The sequence below is a fragment of the Pristis pectinata genome, chromosome 2, assembly GCF_009764475.1.
Source record: "Pristis pectinata isolate sPriPec2 chromosome 2, sPriPec2.1.pri, whole genome shotgun sequence".
Lineage (NCBI taxonomy): Eukaryota > Metazoa > Chordata > Chondrichthyes > Rhinopristiformes > Pristidae > Pristis > Pristis pectinata.
Window position 1 is genome coordinate 124,083,125 of NC_067406.1, and position 24,608 is coordinate 124,107,732.

At 43.5% G+C, this 24,608-nt stretch overlaps 1 protein-coding gene across 1 annotated transcript in view; it reads right to left on the reverse strand.

Annotated features, from left to right (window-relative positions):
* Positions 1–2,971: 2,971 nt before the first annotated feature.
* Positions 2,972–24,608, reverse strand: part of slc7a11 (solute carrier family 7 member 11) — a 133,575-nt gene continuing 111,938 nt past the window's right edge. The window contains exon 12 of the mRNA XM_052045151.1: positions 2,972–5,366. Within this exon, the coding sequence (XP_051901111.1) occupies positions 5,302–5,366 (65 nt within the window). The 3' untranslated portion in view covers positions 2,972–5,301. The remainder of the gene's footprint in view (positions 5,367–24,608) is intronic.

The following is a 24,608-nucleotide window of genomic DNA, read 5'->3' on the forward strand; positions in this document are numbered from 1 at the left end:
TTGCACTTTGGGAGATCAAATGTAAGGGGAAAGTACATAGTTGATGGCAGGACCCTTAACAGCATTGATGTACAGAATGAACTTGGGATCCAAGTCCATAGTTCCATGAAAGTGGCTGCACAAGTTGATAAGGTGGTAAAGAAGGTATATGGCACGTTTGCCTTTATTTATTGAGGCACTGAGTTCAAAAGTCAGGAAGTTATATTACAGCTTTATAAAACTCTGGTTAGGCTGCATCTGGAGCATTGCATTCAATTTTGGTTGCTCCATTACAGGAAGGATATGCAGGCTTTGGAGAGGGCGCAGAAGAGATTTGCCAGGAAGCTGCCTGGATTAGAGGGCACGTGCTATAAGGAGAGGTTGGACAAACTACGGTTGTCTTCTTTGGAGCAGCTGAAGCTGAGGGGAGATCTGATAGAAGTTTATGAGAGGCATTGACAGAGTAGGCAGACGGTATCTTTATCCCAGAGTCAAAATGTCTTATACTAGAGGGCATGCATTTAAGGTGAGAGGGGATAAGTTCGAAGGAGATGTACAGGGCAATTTTTTCACACAGAGTGGTGGGTGCCTGAAATGCATTGCCAGGGATGGTGGTGGAGGCAGATACTACAGAAACACTTAAGAGGCTCTCAGAGAAGCACATGACTATGCAGAGAATAGAGGGATATGGACGATGTGCAGGCAGAGGGGATAAGTTTAATTAGGCGTCATTAGCTTAATTAGTTTGGCACATCACTGTGGGCCAAAGGTCCTGTTCCTGTGCTGTACTGTTCTATATTCTATGTTCTATATCCATGTGACAAACCCCCTGAGGAGCCTGAATCCTGCCAGTTCTGCCTCCGTTTGCAACACCATGAGACAGCCTCCTCGAACAGAATTGCTCAAACTGTGCAGAGTGAAATGCTGAATGAAAAAAAAATCCCAAATTTCTTACTCACCTTTGCCAGATCTATTTCCAAAATGCGTTGCAATTTATGTTAGGATGACTTTTAATTTGTACACTTTGCCAAGTAGTTATTAATGGAAATGCTCTAATTAATACCAATGTTTTTGATAGCATTACAGCTATTAAAATAAGTTCCTTTGCGCTACTCCACAATGCACAGAAAAAGCTGTTCAGTTCTCTATTGCTGGGCACCATTCATTTTCTCACTCTTATCTTCCATTAGGTCGAGAGGTCGAGAGGGTTGAAAGCTTCAAGTTCCTGGGAGTGAACATCACCAATAGCCTGTCCTGGTCCAACCACATAGTCACCATGGCCAAGAAAGCTCACCAGTGTCTCTACTTCCTGAGGAGATTAAAGAAATTTGGCAGGTTTCCATTGACCCTCACCAACTTTTACCGATGCACCATAGAAAGCATCCTATCTGGATGTATCATAGCTTGGTATGGCAACTGCTCTGCCTGTGACCACAAGAGACTGCAGAGAGCTGTGGACACAGCTCAGCACATCACAGAAACCAGCCTCCCCTCCATGGACTCTGTTTATACTTCTCATTGCCTCGGTAAAACAGCCAACATAATCAAAAACCCCACCCACCCTGGATATTCTCTCATCTCCCCCCTCATATCAGGCAGAAGATACAAATGCGTGAAAGCATGATACCACTAGGCTCAAGGACAGCTTCTATCCCGCTGTTATAAGACTATTGAAAATTCCCCTAGTATGACAAGGTGGACCTTTGACCTCACAATCTACCTCGTTATGCCCTTGCACCTGATTGTCTGTCTGCACTGCACTTTCTCTGTAATTGTAACACTTTATTCTGCATTCTGTTATTGTATTACCTTGTACTACTTCAACGCACTGATGTAATGAAATGATCTGTATGGATGGCATGCAAATCAAAGTTCTTCACTGTATCTCAGTACATGCAACAATAATAAACCAGTTTACCATTATGACATTTTCAGTTGAAAGATTTTATGATCTGACTTGCTTGGGGTTCTCTGCACTAAGGCTTCCTACCTGGCATAGGACAGAAGTTGAAAGCTCTCGTGCATAATGAGGGTGATGAATTATTGAATAAACTTGTTCATGATGGCAGGATCACTTGACCATTTTGGGACCTGTGGGCATCTTGAGATATGTTGTTAGAATCACTGCAACATTGCTTCATTATTGTGAAAATCCACTCTGAGCTTTCATAGGCTACAGATTACAAGTTAGCCATAATAAGGTCATTTGTCAAAGATTTTGTATAATACCAGATGCTCACTGTGTCTGCATTTTTAAAGAATATAATTAGTCCCACTCGCTTGCTTTTTTGTCATAGCCTTTAAATTTTTCACTTTTAAAATAACGATTCATTTGCCTTTTGAAGTTACTACTGAATCTACCTCTCTCACACTTTCAGACAGTGCCTTCCAAATCATAGTAACTTCCTGCATTTGAAAAAGTTCTTCTCATCTCTCAATCTTTTGTCAATTTTCATAAGTCTGTGCCGTTTGGTTTATGATCCTCCTTCCAGCAGAAGTTTCTCATTACTACTCCATCAAAATACTGCATGTCTTTGAATACGTCTTTTATGCTTTCCCTTAATCTCTGTGCTGTACGAACAATCCGTGTCCTGAGTCTCTCTAAATCCTGTATTCTTTGGAAATCCTTTTCATGAGTCTCCTGTGCACTGTTTCCAGAGTCTTACTATTCTTTCTGGAACGTGAAGTGTTACACTATCTGAAAAGTCTGCAACATAAATTTTTGGAAGCATCTTCCAACAATTATGCATATTTAAAACAGGTGGAAATATTTTTGAATACAGGATGAACACAAGCAAATGTTGTGGATTGAATGTGCTTCATCTTCTATGTAATATCTCTTCACCCAATGAGCAGATTGAAGGACTTCTCTGTAGGGTTATTCCTGCTCTTGGAGAAATTGAAGAAGTGGTTGTATCTCCAATATAGTAGCCACTGGGTACTAGAAATATTTGAATGTTATTTTTTAATTAACAGAAACAAAAGAATTGTTACTTGAATTAATTAGTTTATTTAATTCATCCCATTCTCCTCTCCCCGTCTTTGGGAAATCATTGCAGTATTTTTCTATAACACATGACAGAAGTGAGGAAACATCTGTAAATACATTGTTGTACCCTTTATTCAAAACAAATCAATATTTGCATTTGTGTAAAATAATCTTCTTACTGCTCTGATCAGAAATTCCTGTTAAAGTTTTTACAAAAGATGGAAAATAAGTTATATATTTTGATTGCAAAAAACATTTGGTGCAATCTCTTCACCATGAATTGAAAATAAAACATCAGGCAAGCTGCATCTCTTCAATATAATTCCTGAGGTTGTTCTCATGTACCTCACCATAATTTAAATTAAAACCTTCCTCAATTGTCTTTGTAATTATTGTGGTGCTCTATGATATTTCTGTGATTTTGTACAACATTAGGTACAACTTTATATAAACAGCTAAATGTAATAAAGAAGTTTTATCCAATACAATAATAATCCACTTTTGACAAAAAGATCACCAACAGTGTTAATTTTTCAAAGAAAACTTGTAGTCATGTGATACTAAAAAAAAGTCCAGTCCTAGCAGCAGAATGCCTTATCGTTTGCCAAATACTCATTTTGATGTTGACAATTTTTGTTTCATTCAAAGCCATGTTAATTTTTCCTCACTTATCTGCTTTCTATGTTTCACAAGTTGTCTATTAGTGTATCACTTATCTCTGAATGGTAATATTCCTGGCCTACCTTATTTTATAAAAAGGCATGAATATATTCAATTGCAATACTTGTCTATTTTCTCACTACAATTAGTGAAGCAATTGCTACCTACTTCTTAGCACCTCGCACTACCATCCCCAAATTCCTACTGCATTCTGTTACCTAGTTATCAGCCCTTACTGAGGTTAGTTTTGTATTTTTTTCCTAGCAAGCATAAGATGACATGACAGTTTGCAAAAAGAGAGTGAAAGAAGATTCAGGAGAACACACTGCCTAGGACAACCAGTGGGAAGCCAAAGGATAGAACAAGACTGTAGCTGGGCTATTAGTAAAGTATAAATGTTTGGGGGAAGAGAGGGGAAGGAACTGGGTCAGAGCCGAGACATCGGGAGTAGAACTCCCTTTATTCTTAAAAATCTGGAGAAACAAATTATACGTCACAGCCTTGAAATTATATTAAGAGATAATACGATTAAAACACTTAGTCCATTTGGTTAAAGTTTTTGAAGTCGACAGAAGTAAATCTGAACAGAGTGTAAAGCAGGCCACTGTTTGGAGTCACACCATCTGCTACCGTAGAGGATCAGTTTCACTCAAGCAGCAAAGGCAGGTCTTTCCAGTGGACCCATCATTGCTTGTACAACTGTGACTCACAGTGCAGTTTGAAGGCCAGAAAGTTCTAATGGCAATTTGTGCGCTTAACAAGGAAACAAATATGTCCTGCATTTCTGAGAGGACTTTTCTAGTGGGAAGCTGGAGGAACTCCCAGGAAAATGGTACAAATGCCTGTTTCCAATCGTTTGCCCATTTCCGTTTGGGCTCCTGTGTGTTTCCTGCCTTAAATATCACTGGGGACTGGTAATGCCAGAACTTCAGGGCCAGAAAGTGCAATTTCTTCTGAAATAACTGATGTCCCCACAGAAAGCAAATTGAGCTGAAATATGAAATATAGGAATTTTAAAGTTTCCTTAAGACAAATCTTAAAAAATAGATTCTGATAATCACAGTAAATTCCAGCAGCTCATCATAAATATAATCAGTTTCTGAGACACAGCTATGCATGTCTTAGTGAGGCCTTCAGAGAAGTATCAATAGTATGTGATCACATGGTCTCCATGTTTACTAACAGTACAATAAGCACATCCATGTTTCCAGCATTGCTGCACTGCTTTATGTACAAACTTTGACTTTATGCTTCTACAAAAAGGATATCATATTAATAAATACAGGTTTTCAGCCCATTATTATGAATATAGGCAAAGGGCATTAACTATAGAAAAGTAGACCAATTACGCAGTACCTGTTGTACTGTATGAGCTGGGGATTGTGGATGGGTGCAATGGGTTGGTTCTTTTGGTCTCTTTCCATAACTGTGCTGTAAGATTAGCAATACCCCCCAACCCACTCCTGAGAGAAATGGCACAAAGAACTGTTCACAACTGGCAAGAGACTGTCCTGCACAGGATTTTGGGGCCACAGAATGACCCAATAATTTGATGAAACTTTGGGAAGAATTTAGAATTCTGTTTGAATGGCTTTGTTGAAATGGCTGACATTTCTTTGAAGTTTGCAGTCTCCGTATTCTAAACACTCTGCAGCCCATGTCACCAAGGGAACTCAGTCTTTATGTTGTTCAGATGGCACAACCTCCAGAATGATCTGGAGTGTCTTGGTCACTGAACCTGTAACAGAAAACAAAAGATTACAAATCTGCAAACATTTTGTCCCCCAGGAATAAAAGTGCTGTGACTGTGAAATAAAAGCACAGTAATTTTAAATATGCACAGCAATCAGTATCTTCAACTGAATTGCAGTTAACATTTCAGACCTGGACTTTCATGAGAAGGATGATACTGCCAAGCTACTTTACCATATTTCTTTATGTTAACATGTATTTCTCTATATTCCACATTTCCAGTATTTTCGGTTTTATTCCTGGGAATCAGGACATTTTGTCACCCTTGTGGTCAGCTATTAATACAATGCAGTGCAAATTTTCATCAATTATAAATGAGCCAGTGATCTGTTATCTTATTTGCACGTGGATCACATTAAATTGGGAATATGACCATGTTAAGGAATGCAATATTTTTCCAACTTCATCTGGAAGAGGAATTGGATCCCCTCTCAGGAATAGCTTGGATCAAATATATGATTATTTTCTAAACATTGACCACTGAACTAGAATGGCACCACCATCATCCATCAGCTTGCCATTTTTGGTAACTTTAATACATCTTATCAGAGATGATCTCTCAAAAGTACAGGCGATTGCAAATAATATGAATGGATATAACTTGTGAACATCTGACTTTAAGCAAACATTCACTTCACATGATTGAATACTCTTAATTGTTAATTTCTCTTGGAACAATTACAAGAAATGTTGTGTAAAGAATGTGTTTGCCTTTCACTTTTATAATTTATTATTGATTGGCTCAGTTTCCTGTGATAAACTACCATCCATTTGGCTGCTGCTTCTACTAAGCCATCCATTTTTTATGCCAATATATTAACCTGTGTAAGTTCCTAGTAATTTACTGATTCTAACCTCGTTTATGTGCTCTAAGTAAAAAAATTCCTCTGTAAAAAATATTTAATAAAAAAAGCAAGACTTAGATTATAAAGTCATGATTTTCCATTCGGGTCCTCTACACCTGGAGAAGCCCATACATGCGCACTGGTGTATATGACCCCACTTCCATAATTTTCTCACACATGAATGACGCACAGACAGTGCAGGCAGCTCATATAGAAGCAAGCCTTCACAGTGCTAATTATTTTATGATAAATTATGAAATATTGCAATGAAATAAATATTTTAGTGGTTAGATAATAATGAATTCCTATGATTAGTGTGATTCATGGACAGTTCAGTAACGGTATAGTTAAAATTTCAAATCCATATTCTTTTCTAGTCTGCTGGCACTAGTACATCCACATTGTACGTCCTCAATGATACCTATAAGCTGACTCTCATTGATCTGGATAGAATAAAAAAAAACTATCTGTTCCCATTATGGGAACAGAGCTCAGCCTTGACAGTGGAAGAGAAATTGCAGGTGAGATTTGTTGGCAGTTGTAAAGAACACATCCTATAAATTAATCTATATTTAAATAGAGGAATGGAAGAAAATGTGAAACAATATTACATTAAACATTACATTAAAAATGTAAAACAAGGACAGATGCAGTGCCAGATCTCGTTCTAGGTAATGAAGTAGGACACGTAAGCAAGCTGCAAGTAGGACAACATGTAGGAAATAGTGACCTAACTCTAATTACATTCACTTTGAAAATAAGCAAAGACAAACTGAAGTATATGTTAATTTTAATGGGACTGGAAATTAACCTACTTTGATAGCATGAAAGGAGACTTAGTTCAGATTATTTGATGAAGAACTGGGGGCATCAAATATCAGAAGAAGCTTGTCTGATGGAAGAAATGGCCTAAGAATACCTAAGAATGGCCCACACAGATACATAGGGAGATTGGGAGGAATAGGGAGGATACTTCTGAGTTTGGAGAATTGTGCAAGTTGGATGATATTGCAGTGTTTTGCCAAACTTACATTTTCATCAATGTAGCTGATCCAATATCACCATTTTATACCATCAAGACTAATTCTATTGGAAATTTGAGAACAAAGGTAGAGCGGAGGATGAGGGGAAATGTGTCATAATAGAGTTGCTATGATCTGGAACACACTTCTGATAAGATTGTCAATGCAGATTCAATCATAAATTTGAAAAGGCAATTGTATTTACTTATGAAAGAGAAAACAATTGTGGGATTATGGATGGATTTTTTCAACAAATTGACACAGGTACAATAAACTCAGTAGTTTCCGTGCCCTTTGTAAGATTCTATTAACATATTTACGAACGGAAGAGATAAAAGGAATTCAATAGATCTTGTATAAGTGCATTTTCTGAGGATGCTTGATAAGCTTCATGCAGCAGAATCAATATAAAATTAAAAGGCATGACATTAAAGTCATGACATGACCAAATAGATGTAGCGATAGGTAGAAGACATAGGGTGTCATTCAAGTTTTTCAGGTTGGTAAGACATTGGTAACAGTATGCTCAAAGGAATTCTGCAAGAGCCTTTTCTGTTTTCCATTTTGCAAAATAATTTGCGCAGACACACAGGGAAAACAAAATCAAACCTGGTTTCTATCAAACAATTCAGAAGTCATGTTGAGAGAAATAAAGCAGAAAGATTCAGCCAAGTTGGTGTGGGATATTGAAGGCAGATGGAGGTGAAGGCAGGAAAATGGAAAAATTCATTCCCTGACAAAAATCAGTGGAAGTAATTATACCTTTAGTACTAAGGCTCTGTAAAGTGCAAGAAACAGAACATAGAACATAGAACAGTACAGCACAGTACAGGCCCTGTTGCCCACGATGTTGTGCCAACCTATATAAACACCGGTACCCTGATCAATCTAATCCTTCTCTCCTACACAGCTCATAACCCTCCATTTTACTTTCTTCCATGTGCCTATCTAAGAGTCTTTTAAATGTCCCTATTGTGTCAGCCTCTACCACCATCCCCCGGGAGTGCATTCCAGGCACCCACCACTTTCTGTGTAAAAAACCTATCCCTGACATCTCCCCTAAACTTTCCTCCTTTGGCCTTAAATTGATGTCCCCTGGTATTGGCCACTGCCACCCTGCGGAATAGGTGCTGGCTATCCACTCTGTCTATGCCCCTCATAATCTTATACACCTCTATCAAGTCGCCTCTCATCCTGCGTCGCTCCAAAGAGAAATGCCCTAGCTCGTTCAACCTTTCCTCATAAAACATGTTCTCTAATCCAGGCAGCATCCTGATAAATCTCCTCTGCACTCTTTCCAAAGCTTCCACGTCCTTCTTATAATGAGGGAACCAGAACTGAACACAATACTCTAAGTGTGGTCTAACCAGAGTTTTACAGACCTGCAACATTACCTTGTGGCTCTTGAACTCAATCTTCCAACTAATAAAGGCCAGCACACCAGATGCCTTCTTAACCACCTAATCAACTTGCGTGGCAACTTTGAGGGATCTATGGACTTGGACCCCAAGATTCCTCTGTTCCTCCACACTGCTAAGAATCCTACCATTAACCTTATACTCCACCTTCAAGTTTGTTCTTCCCAAGTGTATCACTTCACACTTTTCCAGATTGAACTCCATTTGCCACTTCCCTACCCAACTCTGCATCCTGTCTATATCCAATTGTAACCTCTAACAACCTTCTTCACTATCCACAACACCTCCAACCTTTGTGTCACCTGCAAACTTACCAACCCATCCCTCCACTTACTTACTCAAGTCATTTATAAAAATCATAAAGAGCAGGGGTCCCAGACAGATCCCTGTGAAACACCACAAGTCACCATCCTCCAGGCAGAATACTCTCCATTTACTACCACCCTCTGCCTTCTGTGGGCAAGCCAATTCCGAATCCATGCAGCCAAGTCTCCATGGATCCCGTACCTCATGACTTTCTGGATGAGCCTACCATGGGGAACCTTGTCGAATGCCTTACTAAAGTCCATATACACCACATCCATCGGTATACACCGGTATACATGGTAGTGTAGTGGTTAGCGTAATGCTATTATAGTGCCAGCGACCCAGGTTCAATTCTGGCCTCTGTCTGCAAGGAGTTTGGACGTTCTCCCCATGTCAGCTTGGGTTTCCTCCGGGTGCTCTGGTTTCCTTTTACATTCCAAAGACAGACGGGTTAAGAAGTTGTGGGCATGCTATGTTGGCACCGGAATCGTGGTGACACTTGCGGGCTGCCCTCAGAACACTCTACGCAAAAAGATGCATTTCACTGTGTGTTTCGATGTACATTTGACTAATAAACATATCTTACGTTATCTTATCTTATCAATTTGTTTTGTCACCTCCTCAAAAAACTCAGTTAGGCTCGTGAGGCACAACCTGCCCCTCAGAAACCCATGCTGACTATCCCGAATAAGACTATGCTTCTCCAAATGCTCGTAGATCCTGTCCCTAAGAATCCTCTCCAATAGCTTGCCCACCACTGACATAAGACTCACTGGTCTATAATTCCCAGGATTATCCTTTATTACCTTTCTTGAACAACAGAATAACATTTGCCATCCTCCAATCCTCTGGTACCACTCCTCTGGCCAGGGAGGACACAAATATCATCGTCAATGCCCCAGCAATCTCTTCCCTCACCTCCAGTAGTAACCTGGGGTATATTCTGTCCGGCCCCAGGTGAGGAAGTAAAGGGTTAAAAACTGTAACCATACTTAAAGCTGATAGAAAAAATACCTCGCAGGCAACAGCACGCAAACTGCTGACTCAATGGATAAGGTGTTAATTACTTTGTCTGGGACCTTGGTTTCAGTCCCGTTATGCTAGACAATAGGAGTACTGGGTGCAATAAACAACAAGTGGGAAGCTTGTCCTAAACGATGAGGGGTGATACCTATCTTTGAATTTCTTGAATTATGCTGGACAATAGGTGTGATGTCTGTCTCGGGATCTCTGTGGCTTGACCGAAACTCGCGGCGCCGCATGCATTAAGTGTGCGTGACAATATCTGTATAAATTTCTGTCTGCTCCTTTGTACGGGGAGAACTTGGGAAGCGACTCTTAACGAGTGCTGAAGAGACCTCTCCTAAGTGGTGCACTGCTAATAAATGTGTTTTATCCAAGCGACCTCGTGGCACTGTGTTACTTTACAGCAGACAGAAGTGAGAACTTAATTTCGAGACAACAATTTGGCGAGCCAGCCAGGAGTCCAAGACGAGGTTTCGGAAGCGGTGTGAGCGATCGACAGGGATAACGACTACATGAGACGGAAGGGCCCACAAGGTACGATTCACCTTGATCCCTCTCAGGGAGTTGGACACCTGATTGATCGCTTTGCTTGTTGAATATCCTCTGACGGACTCCTCGCAAACCTGTCCAAGTGCCACAAGTAAGAGAGGTTCGAGTCCCCAGTTAAGTTAATTTTGTGTTCGGGGTTCGAGTCCCCAGTTTTGGGTTTGGGGTTCGAGTCCCCAGGTTTGGGTTTTAAGTTTGTGAATTTCAAGGATTTGTGCTCTAAGTTTTGAGATCGGTTCTCTGGTACGACCACCCTGCCTTAGACCAGTTCTTAAGAGGGGAAATCCCCCACGGAAAGGTCAGGAACCTGAAGTGGGTGAAGGAAAGTGACCGATCTTATAGATAATCACAGCGATTTGTACCGTACGATTGGGAAGAAAACAAAATGGGACAAACTCTCGATAAGTCTGGGTCCAAAACCCCACTATCTAAGTTATGTAAAGACAATCCGAAGAATGAGAGTAACTTCTGTAAATTATCGGCATGCCTCAATAAAAAATTGGGAAATGAAATATGGCCACTGGGGGGAACTTGGGATGTGGATAAGTGCCTAAAAGCAGAAAGGGTGATTTGGGAGTGGAATATGGGGGAAAAATGGAAAATATTAATGTCTACTTGGAGAAAAACAGCCAAAGACCTAACAAATAAATCTAAACAGAATAGTTGGGAACATAATGCACGCAGAAGGGGAATTAGTGTGTGTGTGATGAAAAGGGAAATCCTAAGAGTTGGGAAGTCCTGGTGTCTCAGTGCGGAGACCACGATGCTGAGAGGAACAGAAGGGAGAGAGAAGGGGTAGATCAGGAGAATAAGGAAAAACATAGGAATAAAAATAAAAGAAATAAGGATAAAGTGGAGGTACCTCCCGACATGTCTGGTGTGCCCCTGTTGTTCCAAAGTAATGATATGAATGAAAATGAGGAAGATTAGATGGTCCGACCCACAGCCCCGTTTCACTGCCGCCCGCATATAATGCAATTAGTCCACAAACTGTTCCGCCCTCACCACCAACGACTGCTAGCCAAGTCCTGTCCCAAGGACAATTCCATGGCACTATTGTGTCCCAAACCAGGAATCAGCTTAGACGGAGAGAAAGACCGCATACGAATGGCTCTAAGGCCACAGACAAGCGACAGAACTTTTTGGTAGGGGACAGACCTTTAGTAGATTCTCAGACAGACACCGATTATGACTCCGATTCTACCCCTGATTATGACGACCCTAAAGATCCCGGCCCACCACCTATGTTGAATAAGGCAAAGGGAGCCAAGGTTAAAAAATAATTCCCCAACAAGAGTGTTCCCGATCCCGATCCAACCCAAACAAGTGCTAATCCCACGATCCAAATCTACACCCCTTGGAAGCCTCAGGAGATGTGCCTAATCATGAGTCAGGCACCCAACCGTAAAACCAACCCCGAGGATTTCATAGATTATATGATCGGAACAATTCAGATGTACCAGGCCACCCCCCAAGACCTTTTCAGTCTTTGTTGCATGGCCCTTACAACTAATGAGGCGGAAAGGTGGAAAGAACACCTGGGAAACTATGCGGACTGGACAGCCTTTGAGGTGGCCGTCTGGCCTCAGGACCAGGTGACCACCATTAGAACTGCCCTTCGCAAAACCCTCCAACAGCCTATTGACATAACTAAGGTTTTAGAATGCTGACCGAAACAGGGTGAGGACGGCTCGGATTTTTGGGACCATTTCTGTTCACTTTACGGTACCTATGCAGGGGACGATGCCTACAACAGAGGCAATGCCTCCCCCCAGTTTAACGCCCTCCTATTACAATGTATTCCTGAGGGAGCGGCGTCAGCTATCCGCACTAATAACACGAATTGGCCTGACCATACACGACAAGCCATGGGGAGGGCCCCAGTCCACTTCTGGAGTAATGGTCGCGATTCTAAAGTCACAAAGGTAAAATAGGAAATGGTCCAGAGACCCCCTCGGCCCCGACCTCCCTACTCCGATAATACGGGATATCAAGTTGAATGGCGGTTTTGGGTTCCAGGAGGGGTTGACCGGCCTGGTAAAGGATATCCACTGTACCCCAACGAAGCAAGAGCCCCAGTGTACGGGCCCCCTTGTGAGCCACCACCACCCTCTCGTAATTACCCAGGACCCGGGGACCTCAACAACCTGCACCAGCGAGTGTTAGGTAGACAGGATGCTACCTTTGTGGGGCACCTGACCAGTGGCGGCGGGACTGCCCCCACTACCGCCATCGGCAGACTAGATCCCCTGGTAGATGACAACCTTTTTCAACTAACAACCTGTTTTCTGCCTGATTAGCTGTGGAGAGTAGCCATTCCATGTACCCTAACCTCACCGATAACCCAGACGATGAGCCCATTGTCAACTTCTTAGCTGAGGGAAAGCCGATCCCCTTTATGATAGAGACAGGGGCAAATACCTCGACCCTCGAAGCTCCTTGTATCGCCCAGCATGATTTTAAACTGTCCACTGCCTCAGTTCCATTGAGCGGGCTGGAGGGACAGGAAAGATCCTTCCCCTTAACTGAACCTTTACAAGTGAAATTTGGAGATCGGGAATGTCTGATCCAATTCGCAGTAATCCCAAACCTAGGGGTTAACTTGGCCGGGAGGGACCTGCTCTGCTTCCTCTGACTCAAAAGACAATGCCTGGATGAAGGAATTACCATTACTGGCCCTAAACCCCATAGGATCCTCTGGATTCACCAGCCTCTTCAGTGGTGGACAGTGGACTTCACGAACGGAGATTTTGACCCACCCTTGAAAACCACTGACCCACATGTGACGCTAGCTTATGACCCCACAGGGGTCTCAAGAGCGCTAGAAGGGTTGTATGCTCCCTACCTGGGTAGCATGGTGACTGTTACTATTTTAGGGGAAGTAGTGGGTAAGGAGGGGGCAGCACTTTTAGTTCAATGCCTAATGAATTGTGGAATCAGTCAGGCTTGATGTCCCCTCACATTACCCTGTCAATTAATGAGGGTCATAAACCGAAGGAGCTGGGATTCCTAGCCCACCGGCTTGAGGTACAGGCAGACACAGGCCTTTACGGGGTTCCCCAGACTCTGCAAGAAGGGGCCCTGACTTATTACCTCACCCCTTTCTCGGTGACAGGCTGTTTACGCCACCATCAGCCCCACCAACTCCCTTTGGATTAGCCAACCCCTGATTTATGGGCTGCGTCGAAAGCTGAGGTAGGATTCACCCCAGTGACCCCAGTCCAAATCCGTATAAGACCGGGAGCACAACTGCCTTCCATCCCACAGTAACCCCTTCGGACAGAGGCAGTTGACGGAATAACCCATTTAATAGATTCATTCAGCAAACAGGCCATTCTGATTCCTTGCCAATCACCTTGCAACACCCCCATTTTACCCATCCCCAAACCTGGACAGATGGAATGGCGCCTTGTACAAGACCTGTGTAAGGTCAATGGGATAGGGGAGCCACTACATCCCGTGGTCCTGAACCCAGCCACCATTCTCAGCAGCATCCCTGCCGACTCCTGTATTTTTACTATTGTGGACCTCCAGCATACATTTTTTGCAATTCCCCCATCTCCCGACTCACAGTACCTGTTTGTTTTCACCTTCCAAGGTCAGCAATACACCTGGACGTGCCTCCCGCAAGGTTTTATACACTCCTCGACTATTTTTTCCCAAGTTTTGCATAAACAACTCCAAGGGTTGCAACTTTCTGACAAATCCACCATTGTCCAGTATGTCGATGACCTTTTAATGGCAAGCCCCTCAGAGCCCGCCAACATCGCTGGAAACCAATAGACTACTTAACGCACTCCACTCTTGGGGATATGTAATACCTCCACAGAAAGTAAAACGAACCCAGCGTCAGGTGAAATTTATGGGCACCCTCTTAAGTGCTACAGAGCGCCGGCTCACTCCTGACTGTATTGTACCCATCATTGCTACCTGACCGCCAGCTACCCCGAAGGGTATGCGCGCCTTCTTAGGTTTAGTAAATTTCTGCAGGCAGTGGCTACCTAACGTGGCCCTCCTTACTAAGCACCTCACACCCCTGACTTCAAGCCAGTCCATGGGACCTTTTGAACTTACGGAGGAACAAAAGGAGTCCTTTGATAAGCTCAAACAGGCCCTTGCCAGCGCCCTGGCCCTGGGACACCCTCTATATGACTGCCCATTTCAGCTTTTTGTGAATGTCCTGGAAGACTGCGCTACAGCCGTCCTTACTCAAACCCATGGGGATAGAAGAAGACCGGTGGCATATTACTCCACTCGGCTGGACCCAGTTTCTTAGGGGCTCCCGCCATGCTCACAGATGCTTCCAGCCATCTATTCCCTAGTAACAGCAGCCTCCAATATAACCCTGCAACAGTCAGTAGTTGTTTATTCCTCCCATACCGTAACGGCACTCCTAACCTCTCATCAGACACAACACCTTACCCAGGCCCTTTTAAACAGATATGAGGTAGCGCTCCTGAATAACCCACTCCTCACTTTTGCCTACTGCACCACCATTAACCCTGCCACCTTTCTAGAGGCCCCACCGGTGGATCTTGCAGATCCACCACATGACTGTTTAATGTGTAACCACTTTTTGACTGCACCCCGTCCGGACCTTTCGGATAAGGCCTTCCAGTCAGCAGACTTAAACTTGTATGCCGACGGTAGTTCTTCTGTTTCCGAACAGGGAACCTGCCTTTGCGGCTATGCATTAGTAAACGACTCCCATGTTGTGGAGTCTGCATCTTTGCAGGCCCCAGTCTCTGCCCAAAAAGCGGAACTCTTTGCCCTGACCAGTGCTTGTATTTTAGCCAAGGACAAAGTAGCTAACATCTTCACTGATTCCCGCTATGCTTTTGGAGTTGCCTATGATTTTGGCCAACTCTGGGTGCACAGGGGATTTTTGACCTCTACAGGTAGCCCCATACAGAATGCGGCTTATGCAAAGAACCTCCTTCAGGCCGTCCTCCTCCCTAACAAATTGGCCATCATTAAATGCTCGGCTCACTTTTCAGATGCCTCCCTAGTAACACAGGGCAATAACAGGGCAGACACAGAGGCTAAATTGGCAGCACACCAGGGGTCTAAAATTGTTTTGACTGCGGAAGAACAGGCAGTTGCTCGCAAGCCAAAGATAACAATGCAGGGCACCCCAGACATGGTCACTGTGCAGCACTTACAGGGGGATGCCCCTGACTCAGAAAAACAAATGTGGAAGGCGCACGGGTGTACGCACTCTGCGCCACACGGTCTCTGGATTACTCCAGTCGGTCAAGTATGTATACCTGATTCTTTGTTACCAGTGCTTATTGACTGCCTACATTCTGACACCCACCTTGGCAAGGAGGGAATGAGTAACATTTTACTACTTACCTGGTGGCATCCCAGATTGGAGGAAGCAGCACAAGGCAAAATACGATTGTGTTTGATATGCCAACAAACCAATGCTGGGAAAGGGGTGAGGTGCACCCCCGGAAAAACCCCCTTGCCAGGTGGTCCTTTTGAATGTATACAACTCGACTTTATTGAATTACAGCATGTACATTGTTATAAGTACTGTCTTGTTATTGTTGATGTATTTAGTAGATGGATTGAAGCTTTTCCAACCACTAACAATAAGGCCTCAACAGTGGTGAAGTTATTGCTTATGGAGGTTATACCAAGGTTTGGGGTACCCCGACAGATAAGTTCAGACAATGGTCCCCACTTCATAGGGAAAATAAATAAGGAATTGTGTGAGGCACTGCATATCGAACAGCAGTTCCACTACACTTACCACCCTCAGTTAGCGGGTATAGTAGAATGAGCTAACAGCACCCTGAAGAATAAACTAACTAAATTAGTATCAGAGACGGGTCTAAATTGGCTGAAAGTTCTCCCCTTAGCATCATACCACATGAGAATTACCCCCCACTCGGCCACTGGGTTATCGGCTGCCGAAATCGTCTATGGACGTCCGGGAAGAACCCCATGGGACGCTGACACCCAGCCCCCCAGCCCCCCACTCAGGTTGACCTTAATATCATGGGGGATGAACTACAAAGGTATTTCAGACAACTTACGTCGTCTTTAAAGTTTCTTCATTCACAGATGGAGAGTGCCTTTAAACCACTAGAAGGACAGAATGCGGAACTGCCTGACCTGGTAATCGGAGATTCGGTATTGATACGAGATTGGGAGTGCCCTAAACTCAGACCTTGGTGGAAGGGCCCCTCCAGATACTACTCCAAACTCCTACAGCCGTGAAAGTACAGGGTCAGGAATGCTGGATTCATCTGAGTGACTGTAAACGATGGCCGCCGGAAGAAAGATGATATTTCTTAGATTTGGACTCCTTACCATTACTAGTACTCTTGCGTGGGCATTAGAGGATAATTTGTTTTACAAAGTACACGTGCAGCTACGTGGGAATTGCACCATTTGTTACCCCTTGGCAGAATCAGTGGAAGGCCTTTTTGTAGCCACACCAAGCTGGAGCCCCAGGGCGCTCTTAAAGTATGAACACTCAAAAACAAAGTGTATTGGGCAGACGGGAACTTACGGGAAGGTGCTGCCGGGTAAATGCTTGCAAGGAACAGTAACAGGTCCCAGTAGCACAGCCAACCACCAGTCCTTCTCCCGCTGTTTCACCGGTAAAGGATGGGGTTGTGGGATAGCCATCGTACAACACACGATATCATGTGCCACCACTAATTGTACAGAGAGAAAATGTGGATTTAAGGGGGCATGGTTTAGGTGTGAGTGCGCTGCCACTAGGTGTGTTATGTGACTTGCAGGGGAGCGATGGGTTTGTGGGGAAGGGAACGGAACCCATGTGAAATTGTCTAATGTCTCTTTAGAATGGCTAACCAGGGAGAACTATCTAAGAGAGCATGGGACAAATGTTGTTGGAATCTCTTGGTATTCTCAAATGCCCAGTCCACAGAAATCGGGTAATGTAACCTGTTACCGGGCTAAGGAAGGGTATGTGTTCCTTTTTAATGGTACTTTCACTATCGCCACCCCAACTCTGCCAGTCTGGTTTGCAATGGGAACGATCGGGCCGGTCACAGTCCCCTGCCCCCAGAAGGCTCATGTCTGACGAAGACTTGTGGTGCAGTCAGTTAGTGAGGAGTTCTGTGAGGACTGGAGGGATCCTATTACGTTGGGATCTCCCTTATCGTCATTAGGCTATGGATTTCTGAGCACTCTCTTTCTGGGGGGTTCGGCAGGAACTATAGCCGCAAAAAACCGGAACGACCTTGTCTGTGGACTGGCCGCGCTGGGTAACAGTACTATGAAGGGCCTGAAGGCAATGAACCGGGAACTGGCGGAGCTTTGACTTTATGCCCAGCAGACCCGGTATGCTGTGGACTACCAGTTGGCTCAGCAAGGAGGAGTAGGTGCTATAGTAGGGGACAAATGTGTCACCAATGTGAGAGATGAGTCCTACAACATTTCCCATGCCATTCAGGACATTCAGAAGCAAGTGGATAGCTTTAGGCAGGGAACTACAGGAGGAACGGGTTGGTTGGGGTGGCTTCTAGGAGGATCGTGGGCATCATACCTGTTGCATGGAGCAGTGGGGCTAATCGTTATTATAATAGTATGCTGTGTGGTGCTGGCCTGTCTAAATACCTGTTGCAAGGTCCTTATTAATAAACTCTCAGCCCTGTTCTCGGTGCCACTCTAGGTTATCATGTAATGACAAAAAGGAGGGAATGAGGAAGTAAAGGGTTAAAAACCGTAACCATACCTATAGCTGATAGAAAAAATACCTCTCAAGCAACAGCACGCAAGCTGCTGACTCAATGGATAAGGTGTTAATTACTTTGTCCGGGACCTTGGTCAGTCCCATAATGCTAGACAATAGGAGTACTGGGTGCAATAAACAATGAGGTGGAAGCTTGTCCTAAACAATGAGGGGTGATACCTGTCTTTGAATTTCTTGATTATAACTCAATTATGCTGGACAATAAGTGCGATGTCCGTCTCGGGATCTCTGTGGCTTGACCGAAACTCACGGCGCCGCATGCATTAAGTGTGCGTGACAATATCTGTATAAATTTCTGTCTGCTCCTTTGTATGGGGAGAACTCGGGAAGCAACTCTTAACGAGTGCTGAAGAGACCTCTCCTTAGCGGTGCACTGCTAATAAACGCATTTTATCGAAGTGACCTCATGGCACTGTGTTACTTTACAGCAGACAGAAGTGAGAACTTAATTTCGAGACAACACAGGGACTTATCTATCCCAGTGTTTTTCAGAACACTTGCGACCTCTTTAGCTACCTCAACCTGCTCCAGCACATTTGCCTGTTTTACGCTGACCTCACATTCGTCAAAGTCCCTCTCTCTTGTGAACACTGAAGCAAAGTATTCACTAAGGACCTCCCCTACCTCATCCGCCTCCAGGCACACGTTTCCCCCTTTATCTCTGAGCGGTTCTATCCTCACTATGGTCATCCTCCTGTTCTTTACGTACATGTAGAACACCTTGGGGTTTTCCTTAATTCTACTCGCCAAGGCTTTCTCATGTCCCCTTCCAGCTCTCCTAAGTCCCTTTGTAAGTTCCTTCCTGGCTACCTTATGATTCTCAAGAGCCCTGCCTGATCTTTGCTTCCTAAACCTTATGCTTCCTTCTTCCTCTTGACTATGCTTCACCTCTCTTGTCAACTATGGTTCCTTTACCCTACTATCCTTTCCTTGTCTCAGTAGGACAAACCTACCCAGAACCCCATGCAAGTGTTCCCTAAATAGCCTCCACATTTCTTCTGTGCATTTCCCTGAGAACTTCTGTTCTCAATTTACGCTCCCAAGTTCCTGCCTAATGCCGTTGTAATTAGCCCTCCCTCAGTTAAAAACTTTCCCATATCGTCTGCTCTTATCCCTGCCATGGCTTTGCTAAAGGTCAGGGAGTTGTGGTCGCTATCTCTGAAATACTCACTGACCAAGAGATCTGTCACCTGACCAGGTTCATTGCTTAGTACTCGATCCAGTATGGTGTCTCCTCTAGTCGGCCTGTCCACATACTGTGTCAGGAATCTTTCCTGGACACACCTAATTAATTTTGTTCCATCTAAACCTTTTGTACTAAGGAGGTGCCAATCAATATTAGAGAAGTTGAAGTCTCCCAAGACAACAACCCTGTTATTTTTGCACCTTTCATAAATCTGCCTACTTATCTGCTCCTCAGTGTCCTGGTGGCTACTGGGGGGCCTATAGAATACTGCTGATAGAGTGATGCTTCCTTCCTGTTTCTGACTTCTACGCACACTGACTCAGTAGATGATCCCTCCATCACGTCCTCCCTTTCTGCTGCTATGATGTTATCCCTGATTAGCAATGCCACCCCCAGTCTCTTTTACCTCCCTCCCTATCCCTTTTGAAACATCTGAATCCCGAAAACCATCAAGCAGCCAATTTTGCCGCTGCGACAGCCAAGTCTCTGTAATGGCCATAACGCCATAATTCCAAATACTGATCCATGCTCTAAGTTCATAAGTCTTATTTTTAATTCTTCTTGCATTAAAGTAAACACATTTCAACCCATCCAACTGACTGTGTTTATACTCCATCCCCTGCCTATCCTTCTCACAGTCTCGCAGCACAATGCATCTACCTTTACACCAACCGCTCCATTTTCTGACCTGACACTCTGGTTCCCATCCCCCTGCCAACCTAGTTTAAACCCTCCCCAACAGTTGTAGCAAACCTGCCCACAAGGACATTGGTCCCTCTTGAGTTCAGGTGTAACCCGTCCCTTTTGTACAGGTCATACCTTCCCCAGAAGAGATCCCAGTGATCCATAAATCTGAAACCCTGCCCCCTGCACCAACTCTTCAGCCACACATTCGTCTGCCATATCTTCCTATTCGTACCCTCGCTGCACATGGCACAGGCAGCAATCTAGAGATTACCACCCTTGAGGTCCTGCTTTTTAGCTTCCTTCCTAACTCCCTATATTCCTTCTTCACGACCTCATCCCTTTTCCTACCTATGTCATTGGTACCAATGTGTGCTACGACTTCTGGTTGCTTATCCTCCCCCTTAAATGAGCTATAAAAGAATGATCTTTAAAGGTGAAGCAAGAAAGACATCAAAAAAAGCTAACTGTGCTTTACTCATTTTCTAATTAAACATATATGCAAGAAGGTTACGCTGAACCTATACATTGTTCTAACTAAGCTATAATAGAAAACCAGTTCTCTCTGTCTCAACATTGGAAGCTAAGTGGACCCATGGAAGGGGTACAAAGAATGATTAAGGGTTATTGCTATGAAGAAATGCTTGAAAAATGGGGTAATATTTTCCAAGAATAGAAAGACGAGAATTTAAATTTTGAAAAATATTGAAAAGTTAACTAGTTTTTAGAGATTGATAGATCAGTTACAGGTGACTGTGACTTTGATGTTTCTAAAACAAAGAAGCATTTTTCACATGGAAGATTACTAGAGCATGGAAATACTTGTCTGATATCTATTCAACTCAAACTATAATTTGAGTTAAATAGATCTTCGACAAGTATTTGAAAAGGAAGAATGTAAAAGAATACTGAGAAAGGAGTAATATTAAAATAGGGCGAACCATTTGAAAAGGATAGAAGGAAGTCAAACTGAAAAGCTAAAACTTGTGATGTTTATGATTCCAGGAACTTAATGGGTTTCTCAACAGCTGTGTATCTATCATTGTGAGTTACTGTAAAGGTCAAGTGCATATCCTAATTTGCAATTTACTTATATGATATCTATCCCAATTCCCCAGTACCTTACTGACTTTGTGCCTGCTGTAAATAAGACCTATGTCAATAGAGTCAGGCCAGAATTCTCTATTAACAGTGCACGGCATAAGGAATCATATGGGTGAAACATATGGTGTAAAATCAGCATGCTGCATAATTATTGTGAGCAAAAGTATATTTTAATTAAATGGAGGTGGTAAAAGAAATGAGGAAAAGACAGGTAAATAGTATCAAGTTGCAGATCAGAATTTATTTCATTGGATGGCAGTTTTTTCTTTCTGAGAGCCCTGAGTCTGTTGGGTGCTGCTGCACCTGAGCAAAGAGTGTTTTACATGCAAATGTACAAGTGCAGTTGCACAGTTCACTACCTCCTCTTCAGCTGTCACTGCTACTAAATTATCTATGGAATGGAAGGCAGTCAATCAATTGATTAGAAATTTCCTCAGCTATTGAATAAATGTTCTAGCAGTAAGAGGGGTAAAATTTAATAGAAAGGCACTGTTCCAGTATGAGTGATGCTGTGTTAACTGTACTAGACCCACATGAGAAGAACAAGCTTACAGCAATGTGTCTCTGAGGTGATTTGTATCAATGGATTAAATGTCAGGTTGGAAAATGTGTCTTTATTGTAACTGCAGACCATGGGAGCACAGGTAGAATCAAATGAATGTTGTTTCTTCAGCAGGCATAATCAGTCATAAAATATTAGTTGCTCTGTAATATGTCTCTTTTACCAAAGTAGACCTATTTAATGTTCAGTGAGGATGTGCTAAGTGCTCTGGGACTGCAATAAAAACTGGAACTGGTGCCTGGCTTATTCACTATTAACCATCCCTGAAATCTTACTCACTGTTTCATTAGCAAATCTCTTTGTATCTTTCTCTTTTTTCCTTCAGGCTGGGGTTGGGAGGTGAAATGACATAGTATAATGAAGATGGGACTGTTGACGGCTGCATGTGTGATGTGAGTGGAGAGGAAGAAGCTCTGCATGGTTTCCTTCTAAACTGCTTTGCCTCCTGGTCTAATGGACTAGGCTCCACCATCATTGAAAGTGTGAACGTGCATGGATCCTCTTCCTCCCATTAGTCTTTAATTTTCTACAACAATTCTGGATTCTTCTGTAGCAGATTTGCCAATCCTGAGTCTGGTCCATTCGCTATGGTACAACTTAGTTTTGTCAGAAGTATGGCAGTTCTGCTATTTAGCATCCACTGGCAGGCCAGTGCCTTTTCTGTGGATATGCTCACCATGGTTCCAACCAAACTCTACTACATTCTTTACCCGGTTGGCCCCTGGTTTGATGGGAGTGGTAGATTGAAAGATATTCTGTACCATGATGTTATAGATCATGGCGGTATACATCTTTGCCAGTACTGGTGGCCTACAGTATTTAAGAAATACAGTAAAGCTCTGATAATCTGCAATCCAACCATTCAGAATTCCCAATGATTTGGCGTCTGGATCACCAGGTGATGTTTGCAACTTCCACTTACTGGGGCAGGCTAATGAATTGTTGAGTATGTGATAGAAGATAGTAGATAAATCCCAGAGTAGGATGGGGTTCAGGGCATTGTGGGGTGACAGACCTAACCTTTGGATGTAGAGTGTCATCACATCAAAGTCTGGGGAGACAAGAGGGATCATCAGATTGGGGTCAAGTGATTGAGAGGGATCATGGATTGCTGTCTGGTGTTCAGGAGACTGGAGGGTGTGGAGGCTGCCCGAGAGCTATGAGCTGGTGGGGTATAGGGATGGGAATAGTGAAGAGTTGTGGTGTGAAGGTAAATAAGTAAATTATAGGGGGCATACCCGATTCAAGACCCCAGTACGAAGCATTGTCCTTTGCAGAGAGATTCCCTTTAAATCTCAAAGGTGAGCACCCATCAGGGCAAATTCCTCAACACTGATCTTAAAAAAACATTGCTCAATACTTACATGTGCAGCACTTAGTAAGCAGCAGGATGCATCTGCATTTCTAGGCTGATGTTTGTTGTGCACACTGCTTCTGAAATTTGGTTCATTTGACTTCAAAAGAACTGAACTTCTGAAATAGACTGTGGAGATGTTGCGATACATATCAATTTAATGTAAGTGACCAAGAACAGATTTCTATCCTTCTGCCTCTTTTCCATCTGCCAGCTAATTTTCAAGCCAAGTCAAAGACTATTTCTAATTTCGTGCATTGTCGGTCTTAAAGATATTATCTGCCTTAGAATCTTATTGGTCAATATCACGCACAGACACTCCCATATCTAGCTTATTAATACTCCTTTATCAGCAAGTGTGTTGAGGACTGTGTACCAAAGAGGACAATCTGAGTGTTCCTGAACCAGAAACCATGGATGAACCAGGAGGTCCACTCCCTACTGAAGTCTCTAGGACTGCAGCATTCAAATCAGGTGACCCTGACCTTTACAAGAAATTGAGATACGACCTCCGTAAAGCTATCAGAGATGCCAAGAGACAATACCAGTTCAAAACAGAGTCCCAGAGAAGCCGTCAGTTATGGCAGGGCTTACATGCTATAATGGGCTGCAAAACAAAGTTGGGCAGCATCGCCGACAACAGCACATCCCTTCCCAATGAGCTTAACACATCCCATGCACATTTTGAACCGAAGGAGACTGGAATGTCACCACCCACTCTGACAGCCTCCAATGCACCTGAACCCATCGTCTTATAAGATTAATCTTCCGGAGAGTGAACCCGCGGAAAGCATCTGGCCCAGATGGTGTCCCTGGCTGTGTCCTCAGATCCCGTGCAGATCAGCTGGCGGAGGTATTTGCAGATATTTTTAACCTCTCCCTGCTTCACCACCTGCCTTAAGAAGACCACTATCATCCCATGCCTTAATGCCCAATGACTACCTCCCAGTGGCTCTGACATCCACCATCATGAAGTGCTTCGAGAAGCTGGTCATGGCATGTATTAACTCCAGCTTCCCAGACAACCTCGACCCACTGTAATTCACCTACCTCGGAAACAGGTCTAAAGTGGACGCCATCTCCCTGGCGCTACACTCATCTCTGGAGCCTCTGGACAGTAAAGACACCTATGTTAGGCTATTGTTTATTGACTACAGCTTTGCCTTCAATACTATAATTCCAAGTAAACAGATCACCAAACTCCAAGACCTGGGACTCAACACCTCCCTTTGCAATTGGATCTTTGACTTCCTGACCAACAGACTGCAATCAGTGAGGATAGGCAGTAACACCTCCACTACGATTATTCTCAACACTAGTGCCCCAAAAGGCTGCATCCTCAGATCCCTGTTCTACTCCCTATACACTCACGACTGTGTGGCCAGATTCTGCTCTAACTCCATCTACAAGTTTGTAGATGATATCACCATAGTGGGCCGT